The sequence below is a fragment of the Marmota flaviventris genome, chromosome 12 (assembly GCF_047511675.1).
Source record: "Marmota flaviventris isolate mMarFla1 chromosome 12, mMarFla1.hap1, whole genome shotgun sequence".
Taxonomy (NCBI): domain Eukaryota; kingdom Metazoa; phylum Chordata; class Mammalia; order Rodentia; family Sciuridae; genus Marmota; species Marmota flaviventris.
Genome location: NC_092509.1, coordinates 56171628 through 56184056, shown reverse-complemented (window position 1 = coordinate 56184056; position 12429 = coordinate 56171628). Strand labels below are relative to the sequence as shown.

The window sequence follows — 12429 nt, the reverse complement described above, 5'->3', positions numbered from 1 at the left end:
CACTAAACAATTACTTTAGCACTTCTTTATATGTCATCCACTGTGTCATTATCAGAATGTAGTGAGGAACAAATGGAGATCTAATTCGTGACACTTCAATAAGGTCCAAATTCCCTGAAATTAGATGGCTGTCAGTCACTCCAGGATGCTAGATTGGAACTGAAATATTGTCTCTTGAATAAAATACTCCAAATGAAAGCATTAGGGTCTGTATTAGTTATTATCATTATCTTTTCCTGGTCCTTTTTATTAATATTATTGTATCTTAATGAAGGCATGGGTTAAAAGAAATGAGTTTCTGAGCTTGGTGCCTGATTTTTTTTAATCTTTAAAAAAAGGAAGTACAGTAAATAACATCTTTTCTTAACTGAGAAAGGCTCAAAGAATGAAGTAACCTAATTAAAGTCATGTTGCTAGAAGTAGTGAAAAGCATTAAAAAACAAGTTTATTCAGCTCCAAATGATCACATTCTTTTCATTACTCTATGCTTCATTCAAAAAGAGAAATCTTTGGAGCTGTGTTTACCAAAGTCTGTTGTGTGGAACACTAATGAGGCAAGATGTTCTCGTGTATAAATAGATGCCATGGTCAAACAACTTTGGGAAATGCCAAGCATATTAAAGGTAGGGGAGTATTACATAAAAGAAATATTTAATTTTATTTAATTAGCTTTTGCCAAACTCCTTTGACTACCAAACTTAGATTATTTTTTTCATTTGACATTTGCTAACCTATCTTGAATTTAAAAGAATGTGGCATATGCTTACATGACTGAAAGAAAAGGAGAGCTTTCAAGTAGAAATTGAGTTTATAAGGTAATTTAAAAAGCAGTAGCTATGAAAGAAACATTTTCAAAAGATGCAGTCTGTGTTCCCAGTGTAGCTGTTTCCCCCCCCCCCCCCAGTGTATAGGGGTTTTGTGGGTAGGTGGAGACAATCAAGGGCAAAAAGGGGAAAGAGACATAAAATAACACAGCCATATATTTTCAATGTAAACTTTTAGTGATTCATGGGCCTCTGATGAACATTAAGATTTAGACAGGATGAGAAAAGGCTGGGAGACCCTGAAAGGGAGAGCAAAGAAAGGATTCTTAGGAAGTATGTAGTGAAATAAAATAGGACAGGTAGGGTTGGTCCATACTATAAGCAATCATTCAGAACTCAGTCTCTTGGTAATGATGGAAATATTAAAATCTGCAAGACCATGTAGAAAGTTGACTAATCTGAATAATAATGAGAGAGATTTTTAAATTTTACAATCAGAAGTTTTTTGTTTGTTTTTGGTGGTGGTGGGGAATTGAACCCAGGGGTACTTTACAACTGAGCTCATGCCCAGTTCTTTTTATTGATTGATTGATTGATTGATTGGGGTGGGGAAACAGGGTCTTGATTAAGTTGTTTAGGGACTTGCAGTAGCTTAAGGCTGACTTCCAACTTGCCACCCTCCTGCCTCAGCCTCCTGGGATTACAGGTGTGTGTCTCCACCCTGGTTTCAGAAGGGATTTTACAGCAAGGTTAATAAATGTCTTTTTATGAATCAGTCAATCCTCTGATCCAGTTCCTGTTATTCCAAAGGATGTTTGACTTTCATCTCACACAGCTCACCAGACAGCACACCTGGGTTTAAAATTGTCTTTTGACTGCTAAGAACAGCACTTAAGAATTGAGCATAAAGTAGTTTCAAAAGATGGAAGTGTACAATGTGGAGCAAAGCAAGAACATAAATCAGCATATATGAGAGAAGGATGTTTTCTGTTTGAAGAGGTCCATTGGGTTGCAGGTGTATCTCAGAGGTAGAGCATGCCCAGCATCCCCCTCCTCACACAGAAAATTAAGACAATTTACAATAAGCAAAAACCTCTTTTATTTTTGTATCGGGGATTGAACCCAGGCGTGCTTAACTACTGAGCTACACCCTCAGCTCCTTTTTATATTTTATTTAGAGACAGGGTCTTGCTGAGTTGCTTAGGGCCTCGCTAAATTGCCAAGGCTGGCTTTTAACTTGCAATCCTCCTGTCTCAGCCTCCCGAGACGCTAGTAATCACAGGCTTGCGCCAGGGCACCCTGCTAAAGAAAAAACTTTTATTGCATAAGTGGAAGGAGGTACTCTTTTAACTCCTCTTTTTGTGTGTGTGGTGGATACCGCCCTCCCCCCAAAGGGGCCTGTTAGAATCCTCACTCTACCTCGTTTTTATTCGATTTACCACTTAGTATATTTGATTTACTACTTAGTATTACACATATTTGGTGCTGGGACTAGTTTTTTGTTTTTTTTTTTAGTTGACGATGGACGGGTTTATTTATTTATATATGCGGCGCTGAGAATCGAACCTGTTATTCACGCATGCTAGGAAAGCGCTCCACCACTGATCCACGAACCCAACCCTGCTGGGACTCGTTTTTTTTTTTTTTTTAAACAGTAGCTTCCTATAATTTTATGTGGTGCTGAGGGTCTAACCCAGTGCCTCACACGTGTGAGGAAAGCCCTTTACTACTGAGCCCCAGCCCCAGCCCTCTGCTAGGATTAGATTTAAAGGAAGATACAAACCAAAAATGGTAAGAGATTTGGGGTAATTTCTCTATTATCTATATTATTATTATTATTATTATTATTTTGGTGCTGGGGATTGAACCGAGGACCTCTTGCACACCGGGCACGCGCTCTACCACAGCTATACCTTCAGCTCCAAGCAAATTTTTGACGAAAAACATTAGGCTAGGCGGCACCTTCGGCCGTGAAAACAGGGTAGAATATCTGAAGAAACACGTAGGAAAGGCAAAAAGCTTTTCCCTAGGGGTCTGGAGGCCCGCTTTTGTCATGGAAAGTCAGGATATAGGACGAAAAACAGCAGGATGCGCGAGAAGATAACGCCGTGACTCTCTCCCGCAAGACACCCTAGCCAGCAGGAGTAGCGGCTAGTCCCGCCGGGCGCGACCTCGGGCGAAAACTACCACTCCCGACGCCACACCCGGAGCGCAGGCCGGGCCGCCGGAGCCGGTCGACGCGCAGGGCACTATGGGGTTTGTAGTCTTTCTCCCCCTTAGCTCATCCAAGGCCCGGAGATCCTAATTTTTGTTAACTAGCCGCTCTTCCAGATGCAGCTTCTTTTCCTCTTCCTCCCGCCGAACTTACTTTCACGGGAAGTTTGAAAATTCCCGCGGAGCGGGCGCGCGAGGTCGGAACCCTCGCGAGAACTTGGTCTCCGTGGCCGCGATCTCCTCTTCTCTTCCCCTCCTCCTCTCCTCCTTCTCTGCCCTCCTCCTCCCTTTCCCCTCCCCTTCCCTCCCCTCTCGGGTGTGTGTGGGACTCCGTCTGTCCGCCCAGGGTAATACGCAGAGGAGCGCCGGCGCTGTCCAAGAGTAGGCGGCAGAGTCGCGAGGGGCAGTGTCTGCGTTTTAGCCGCTGAGCAGTGTGCAGGCCTGCAGCCGGCGAAAGCACTCTCGTGGGGGGCGGGTGTGTGTGGCTCTGAGGTGGCCGGGAGGTCGTAGGCCGACAAGCAGAGAAGCAGCTTCCGCGGAGCGGAGGCGTGTGTGCCCAACCCGTGTTTCCCGGGAAATGCTGTGACGGACCCGCGCGGAGGAGCTCACGCCTGGCCTCGCGCCCCCCGGGACTCGGCGGCCGCGGCGGCTGGGTCACCCGCCCTTCTCAGGTAGGGGGAAGGGAAGGCGGGGGGTTGGGCCGCGCGGCGGAGGGCGGGTCGGCGCTGCCTGGGCCCGGCTTGTCCCCGCGCGGCGCCTCGTGGGGCCTAGGCCGGACGCATGCCCGCGCGGAACGGGCCCGAGGGGGCGGACGCGAGCGGCGGCGGGTGCTGCACGCTCCAGCGTTTGACCGTTGTGTTATATAACCTACTTCGAGATGGAGTGGCGGCACATGGCGGCTGCGGCGGACTGTTCGTTTCCCGCCCTGGCAGCGGGATCCTGACCCGCCCGGGACCGCTTCTTCACTGTTGTTGTCCGGTGTGGTTGAAACCTTGGCGGGCCTTCCCCCCGGGGAGGCTGCCGGCTCTCTGAGTTTGTCTTACGTTGGCCTGTATTCCACACGTTCCTGGGCTTGCCTCGGTTGAGTCCGGGGCAGGGAAGAAAGTTTGTCCCGAGATTGGAAAACGTGCGGCGTGCATTGAGCGAACCCTGATAAAGGAGACTTCCAATTAATACTAGGGCTTGCAGTGGGGGTTTTATGTTTTTGTTTTCTGGGTAATGGGGACCAAACCCAGGGGCGCTTTACCATTGAGCTACATCCCCAGCCTTTAAAAGTTTTTTCTGGTTTTATGTTTCTTTTTGGGGGGCCGGGGGTGAGTCCCGGGGATTGAAACCAGGGGCGCTATACCACTAAGCCACATACAGCCCTTTTCATTTTTTAAATTTTAAGATCTGAGGTCGGTAAGTTGCTGAAGCTGGCCTCGAACTTGCGATCCTACTGCCTCAGCCTCCAGAGTCATTGGGATCACAAGTGTGCTTCACCATTCCCATCAAATATTTAGAGTTTTCCTTTTTTTTTTGTACCGATTGAAACCAGGGGCACTTCACCACTAAGCCACATTCCGGCACAGTCACATCTCTTTTTATTTTGAGACAGGGTCTCCTTAAGTTGGACGACTCCTTTTGAGACAGGGTGTGTGTGTGTGTGAGTATACTAGGATTGAATGCCGGGGCGCTTTACCACTGAGATGTACCCCCATCCCTTTTAAATTTCTATTTTGAGACAGTCTCCCTATGTTGCTTAGGGTCTGGCCAAGTGGCTGAGGCTGACCTCAAACACGCCTGCCTCAGCCTCAAGTCACAGGGATTACAGGGTTGGTCACCTGCACAGGGCTGAACTATTACTTTTGCTATGGTTCACTTGTTTTGTTTTATGAGGGGATATGTTAATTTTGTTATGAAATACAAGGAAGTTCAAACTAAAGGTATGCAGTTGTAGAAAAGGAGCTTTCTTTTGTTTATTTTTTAAAAAAATATTATTTTTAGTTGTAGTCGACACCATACCTTTATTTTATTTTTATGTGGTTCTGAGGACTTGAACCCAGGGTCTCGCGCATGCAAGGCAAGCGCTCTACTGCTGAGCCACAACCCCAGCCCTGGGTTTTTTAATTTTTGATAGTGGATATGAACCAGGGCCTTGCACATTATAAATATGCACTGCACTGCCTGTCTACGATTTTTTTTTAATTAAATACTTGGAGAAATGGTTGAAAGTGTATCTTTATAAGAAAACGTAGGTCCTCTGGAAACTCTGAACTTGAGTTTGCTCTTGATATTCTAGAGTCCATGAATGTTAAGAACTGTCTTTGTGAACTTTCATTGTAAAGGGTCTATAAGGAGAGACGAAATTAGTTGTGAGTTTACCTGTTTTGGAGGATTCTACCAGGGAGGACAAGTGTGGGAAGTGTTATGGGAAATCCACATTCTCATTGTATTGTGACTTTTTATTCTTTGATTTTTCACTATTTTTAGTTTTAGATAGACACAATATTTATTTTTTAAAATATGTTTTTTTAGTTGTTGATGGATCTTTATTTTATTTACTTATATATGATGCTGAGGATCCAACACAGTGCCCCATACAAGCTGGGGGAAAGCTGTACCACCACCAAGTTACAAAAGTTCAGGCTCATGTACTGTGACTTTTGGTACTAGTTTTTAAATATTTGTACTGTAGTGTCATTGGTTCCCAAAACAGCATTCTTATTATTCTCATTTTGTTACTGGTGATAAAACCCAGGGGCACTTTACCCTTAGCTACATCCCTAACCCTCTATATTGTTTTTGAGACCCAGTCTCACTAGTTGCTTAGGGCCCGGGCTAAGTCACTGAGGTTGGCCTTGAATTTCTGATCCTTTTGCCTCAGCATCCAAAGTCACAGGAATTACAGGCTTGGCTCTGCTCCAGAGAAACTATTTCTTTTGCTATTGGTTCACTGGTTTTGTGAAGGGATATGTTAATCTTGTTATGAGAGCCAAAGAGGTTCAAACTAGAGGTGTACAGTTATAGGAAAGGAGCGTTATTTTGTTTTTGTTTACTTTTGACGGTGGATGTAGAACCCGGGCCTCGCGCGTTTATATTTTGATTAGCTTTTTTTTTTTTTTTTAAATATTGGTAGAGGTCAGCTAGGAAGGAAATCTAGTCTCATATATTGGAAACAAAAGATAATTTTAGATACTTTTTTTCTACCTAATAAAAGACATACCAAATTCAATTTCTCATATTTCTGTGGGTTTGGACATTTTTCAGGGAGTTTCTCTCTTTTTACTAAAGAGATAATTTAAAAAGATCCCGTTTTCTTGTGTGTGTGTGTGTATGTATATTCTTTGAAACTAGGTTAGAAAATAAGATAATTTACATTGAGCCAATTTTCAAAGAATCTAGGAAATAATATATATCCTTTGGATATGTGGCTTAATACGTTTTTGTTTTCCTAAGGCCATTTGGGAAATATTTTTTAGAAGAGAACACCTCATAGGTACAAATATTACATATTTTACAATCAGGTTTTAGTTGTACCTTGTTCACTTTGTGTGGTGGCTTGCTTACTTGCTATATTCCTGCCTGGAAGTAATTAAGTATATTATACAATAGTATAAATGTATCATAATAACGTTATCTTTTAAAAATATTTACAGTGGAAGTATGCGAGACTTAACAGCTCAAGTGACTAGTGGTCTCCTGCAGTTCCCAGAGGTGACTATTCAAGCTCTTAGAGAAGATGAAATAATATTAGAATCTGTGCTTCGTGGAAAGTTTGCTGCAGGTAAAATAATGTTGCTGAAAGTTTACTCATTTGATTGACCTGTCAGATAAATAAATATTGTCGTTTCCTTAATGTAGGATTTTTAAAAAGGACGTACAGTAAAGTCTCTTGTTGTTTTGTTTTTGTACCAAGAATTGAACCCAGGGATGCTTAACCCCACTGAGCCATACCCCAGACTTTTTTATTTATTTATTTTTTATTTTGAGACAAGGTTTTACTGAGTTTTTTTTAGGGCTTGTTAAATTGCTGAGACTGTCCTTGAATATGGAATCTTCTTAGCCTCTCAAGTTGCTGGGATTATAGTTGTGCACCACCACGCCCAGCTTAAATTATTATAATGACTATAACTCCATATTCAACAACTGTATATTTCAGGACACATAAGCAGTGAATCTGTGATTGACGGATTATGGTTAATTTTTCCTTAAACCATATGTGTGTGTGTGTGTGTAGCTTCTGTTATCAAATATCTGTATTTTTAAAGTAGAAATAATATAATAATCAGTAAAAATTTTATTGGTGATGAGTTTGAAGATTAGAACCTAAACAATCTTAGGAGTGGAAAAAATCTGATTGTAATCCCTTGTTGATAAAAAAAATTTTAGAAAGATGTATTTCCTAATTTTGCTAATATGAATAAGATCTTAGTATGTAGGTTTCAGATTGTGTAATACAGGAGAGAATCATACCAAAGTATGGAGGATTCTAAATTCAAGGCCAGCTTCAACAGTTTAGAAAGACATTGTTTCAAAATATAAAAAAGATTAGGGTTATAGCTCACTGGTAAAGTCCCCCTTGGGTCAATCTCCAGTACCAAAAAACCCAACGAACAAAAGCAACTTTTTATAAAGGTAGGATAGAAATCTGTTCTATTTAACCATTTTTCTTTGTAGCTGAGAATTACATAGGTGAAGTAACTTGATCAGATACCAAATGGCAGAAAAGAACTTTGAACCCTGGCATTCTGGGTCCTCTCTATACCATGCTATTTTCTTAAACCAAAATTTGTACTACTATGTAAAATATATGTGTAGCTACCTATCAGGATGCATCTCAAATTTAGTGTAAATTTATCACCATTCATTTAATTGTTCAAAGGAACATTCAGGGTCCATTCTTGGTTCTCTCCATATCTAGTTAGTCAACAAGCTAATTATCTGAGATGATATCTATCTCCAGTCAATCCATTTTTCTCTGTCCATTGCCACCAACCAGTATATTATCATCTCTTCAGGAATAGAATTGTTATATTTTATAACCACCGCAGCTCCAAGTTTATTTTAAGTTGTAATGTAGTACTTAAAACACAAGTTTTAGAGTTAGACTTGATCTCCTTTAGAACTGTTTTACCTTGAAATTAACTGACTTTGTACAAGTTAAACTACATTAAACTTTAGTTGCCTTATCTCCGTATTGAGCTTTGATGAGGAATAAATGCAAAAATGTATTTTTGCACTATGATACATTAATAAGCATTCAGTAAAGGCACGTAGAATGGTGCCTTTACTGAATGCTTATAAATGTAGTCATAGTTGCTTATTTTATGTTTCACAAGTTTTGTTCTTTCGTTTCTACCATATTGTTTCTCAGTTTATGTGAGTGCACAGTGCGTTCAATTAATTCTACTGTTTTTGAGGACCTTTCTGTTTTATAAATGGTTAGGTTTCAATTTGGAGATGATATTATAAACGTTTGTGTAATGAGCTGTGTATTATATATTTATATGTAAAAGAGCTAACTGCTGTTGAGTTTTGTTGTATGCACACAATATTAAAATAAGAAATATTTTTGCTTTTTGTTCCCCCTTAGGGAAAAATGGACTTGCTTACTTGGCTTGTGGTCCACAACTTGAGGTAGTAAACTCTGTAACAGGAGAGCGGTTGTCTGCATATAGATTCAGTGGAGTAAATCAACAGCCTCCTGTAGTCCTTGCAGTGAAAGAATTCTTTTGGCAAAAGAGAAGTGGATTGTTAATAGGATTGGAAGAAGCAGAAGGAAGTGTTCTTTGTCTTTATGACCTTGGTGTATCAAGAGTGGTTAAAGCAGTTGTTCTTCCTGGAAGGGTAGGTACTATTTCAGATACCTGGATAGTCTGTTTTCAAAATTGAATGTTTACAGGAATGTGTTTACTTTGAGAGAATTCATTGCTACTGTACACTTATCAGTGTACTTTTATGTAAATGTGTTATTCTTCAATAAAAATTTCAAAATAAAAGAGTTCAAGATGCTCTTACTATCAAAGGAACTTAATATTTAAATATAACTTCCTATTTTTCAGAATTAGAAAATTCTGAAATAAAAATAGTTATGAATGATAGTATTCTAATACTTGTTTATGTGAAAAATATCACTTGTGTCTTGTTTTTATCTCCAGTTGTGTTCTATAAGGGCCCTCAATATATCTAATGTTAGATTCTTAATTTTTTTCTCTTTTAAAGTGAGAGTGTATGTAACCTTGGAGCAATATGGAAAATATAAAATTAAAATTTTAATATTATAGCTAAATAATAGTGTTATTTATAATCACCATTTATTAATTCTAATATATTTATGCCTTCGGTACATCAACAAGCTTACCCAGTGGAACCTATAGAAGTACTTTAAATGTTGGGTTGTTTGTTCAGCAGGTTTATTGTTACTTTACTATATATACCTGATGAAAGAATATACTTATAAATACACAAACACATATACAAATATAAAATCGTAGAAGAGTGGAATGGTTTGGAAGATTCAGATTTTGAATGGTCTGGTTTATAATTAGGGGCCTTACAATGTCTGATATATTTTTATGTTTTAAGCAGAATTCTCATGTAAAAAGGTCCTTGGATTGGGTCAGGAATTGAATTATGAGAAAAAAAAAGGACACTGTTGTAGTTCAGGTCAATAATGATGAACTGAACCAAGGAAATGATAGAATTATAGAATGAAGGTACAGATTCAAAATATATTGGGAATTAAAATGGATAGGACTCATTGACCATTTGGATGACAGTAATTGAGAAGGAACAAGAGTTAATAAGTTCAACAATAATAAGTTGCTGGTTGCTCATTTGAGTAAATGCTTGATAGCATAAGAAGGAGGGACTCCAAGAGAAAAGATGTGCGTTAATGATAGATATTAGTCAAAGGAAGTTTGGTTAGGGTATAATATCTTTCAAATGTTTTTAATTGCCTCTTCTAAAATAAGGTAACACTGATAATCACTTCATACAGTATTTGTATGAGGAATGCACTCTGGTGGAGGCAGGAGGATCACAAGTTCAAAGCCAGCCTCAGTAAATAATTATATTATTTACTGGTATGATGGAAACAAGTTATTTCAATATTTATAGATAACATTACATTAATTAGAAAATTCGTGAGAGTACAGCTTTTACAATTAGAAACACTTTGTAATGTTTTGTGTACTAATGATAGAGACACCCAGGCTTTTATCTGTAAAAATAAATTATAGCCTGAAAAATACTTTGAAATTAACACATAAGCTACTGATACTGAATTTCCTTTCTCTGGGACATTCATCAGTAGTAGAGTAGAAATAACAACTTAATCATCATATATCATACCTAATTAGTTTTGTGAATTAAAATAAAATATAAGCTGGCTGTGGTGGCAGATGGCTGTGTTCCCAGGTACTGGGAAGGCTGAGGCAAGATTGCTTGAGTCCATGAGTTTGAGGCCTGTCTGAGCATTGTAGTGAGCAGATGGGCAATTCAGTACAAATATTTGAAATTTGACTTATGAGATGAAGGGGAAAAATATGACTCCATAAAGTAGCTAAGGATAATTTTCTTAAATAATTGATCTAGTCATTGCCAAAGCGTTGTGAGGTCTATTAGAATATAACCCATTTAGAGAAGGTTGTCCCTCTTTAGTCTAAACAGAACTTAAAATTGAGTTTTTAATCTGGGTATTGTGGCACATACCTATAATCCTAGCGGTTTGGGAGGCTGAGGCAGGAGGATCACAAGTTCAAAGCCAGCCTCAGCAACTTACCAATGCCCTAAGCAATTCAGTGAGACCCTGTCTCTAAAAAAATACACAATAAGGCTGGGGATGTGGCTTAATGGTCAAGAGCCTCTGAGTTCAATTCCTGGTTACCCAACCCCCCAAATAAAAAAAAATTGTGTGTTTGATAAGAGTAGACAGTAGGGCTGGAGTTGTGGCTCAGTAGTAGAGCACTTCCCTAGCATGTATGAGGCACTGGGTTCGATTCTCAGCACTGTATGTAAATTAGTAAAATAAGGGTAATATTAAAAAAAAAAAAAAGGACTAGACAGTAAACTTTTCTGGAATGATTTGTTGTTATATTTTTTCTGTTTCTGGGGATTGAACCCAGGGGCACTTAAGTACTAAGCCACATCTCCAGCCTTTTTTTTTTTTTAATTTTTTATTTTGAGACAGAGTCTTGCTAAGTTGCTCAGGGCCTCACTAAGTTTCAGAGCTGGCTTTGAACTTTGGATCATCTTGCCTCAGCCTCCCAAGTCGCTGGGATTACAGATGTATACCACTCCACTGACCTGAGAACAATTTGAGTTTTATACTTAATGATTTTTATGGCTTATATAACTTGGCTAAAATGTTTTATAAGTTGGCTAAATGCACTGCAGTTACTTCATCTTTAAATAGATAATTACATATAGTTCAGTATCAGAGGATTATTGTGAACTTTAAATGAGCCAGTTAATGCAATGTCTGGCACATAACAAGCTCTTTGTAAACATCAGTTATTCAGCTTCATGATTTTAATATTTTCAAACATAGTGCAATTCTTAATATATCTAAAGATTTTTGTTATTACTTAGATTCACAAGTATCACTTGCAAATTTATGATTTTCTATTTGATAATGATTAAATCTGTAGTAAATCAATAATCTGCTTTAACTTCAAATTTTGTTTGTTGTGCTGTTTGTTGTGTTTTCTTAACTTTGTAGAAGAAAAGCCAATCATATATTCTGCTTTCTAGGTAACAGCTATTGAACCTATAATTAATCATGGTGGAGCCAGTGCAAGCACTCAACATTTACATCCAAGTTTGCGATGGCTTTTTGGTGTGGCAGCAGTGGTAACTGATGTTGGACACATTCTTCTTATTGACCTTTGTTTGGATGATATGTCGGGTAGTCAAAGTGAAGTAGAGGCATCAGGTAATTAATCATTCTTTACTTGAAACTAGGAGTACCTGAATGTTCTGATGCAATAGATTGGTTATTTAAAATGCCCCCAAATTTTTTATATAGAAAGTGCTTAAATAAGCCTGACTTAATGGGGCCCAACTATAATCCCAGTAACTCAGAAGGTTGAGGAAGGAAATCGACAAGTTCAAAGGCAGCCTTGGCAATTTAGTGAGACCCTGTCTCAAAATAAAAAATATGAATTGGGGATACAGCTCAGTGGTAGAGTATCCCTGGGTTTAATCCTCAGTACCAAAGGAATGAAGGAAGGGGAGGGAAGGCAGGAGGAGTAAGGAAAGAAATTATCTATGTCTGTCTTATTTTTATTGTGTGCATCTAGGCACTGTAGAACTTCTCGTGTGAGTTGCCCTATTCTGTTTTCATATCATAAAAGTAGACCTTGAAAAAGGTGGGCACTAATTTGTTTTCACATATGTACTTGAGTAAGATCTGTTAAATGCCAGAAGAAGGGCTAATAAAGATATAAAATCTTTATCCTTATTAGCT

The 12429-nt window shown here is 39.1% G+C and overlaps 1 protein-coding gene across 4 annotated transcripts in view; it reads left to right on the top strand.

Moving 5' to 3' along the window:
• The first annotated feature begins 3276 nt into the window (after nt 1-3276).
• The window catches only part of Ahctf1 (AT-hook containing transcription factor 1), a 62399-nt gene continuing 53246 nt past the window's right edge, over nt 3277-12429 (top strand). For all 4 annotated transcript variants that reach the window (XM_071600004.1, XM_071600003.1, XM_071600001.1 and 1 more), the window contains exons 1-4: nt 3277-3649; nt 6617-6744; nt 8554-8807; nt 11715-11895. In XM_071600004.1, the coding sequence (XP_071456105.1) occupies nt 6624-6744; nt 8554-8807; nt 11715-11895 (556 nt within the window). In that variant the 5' untranslated portion in view covers nt 3277-3649; nt 6617-6623. The remainder of the gene's footprint in view (nt 3650-6616; nt 6745-8553; nt 8808-11714; nt 11896-12429) is intronic.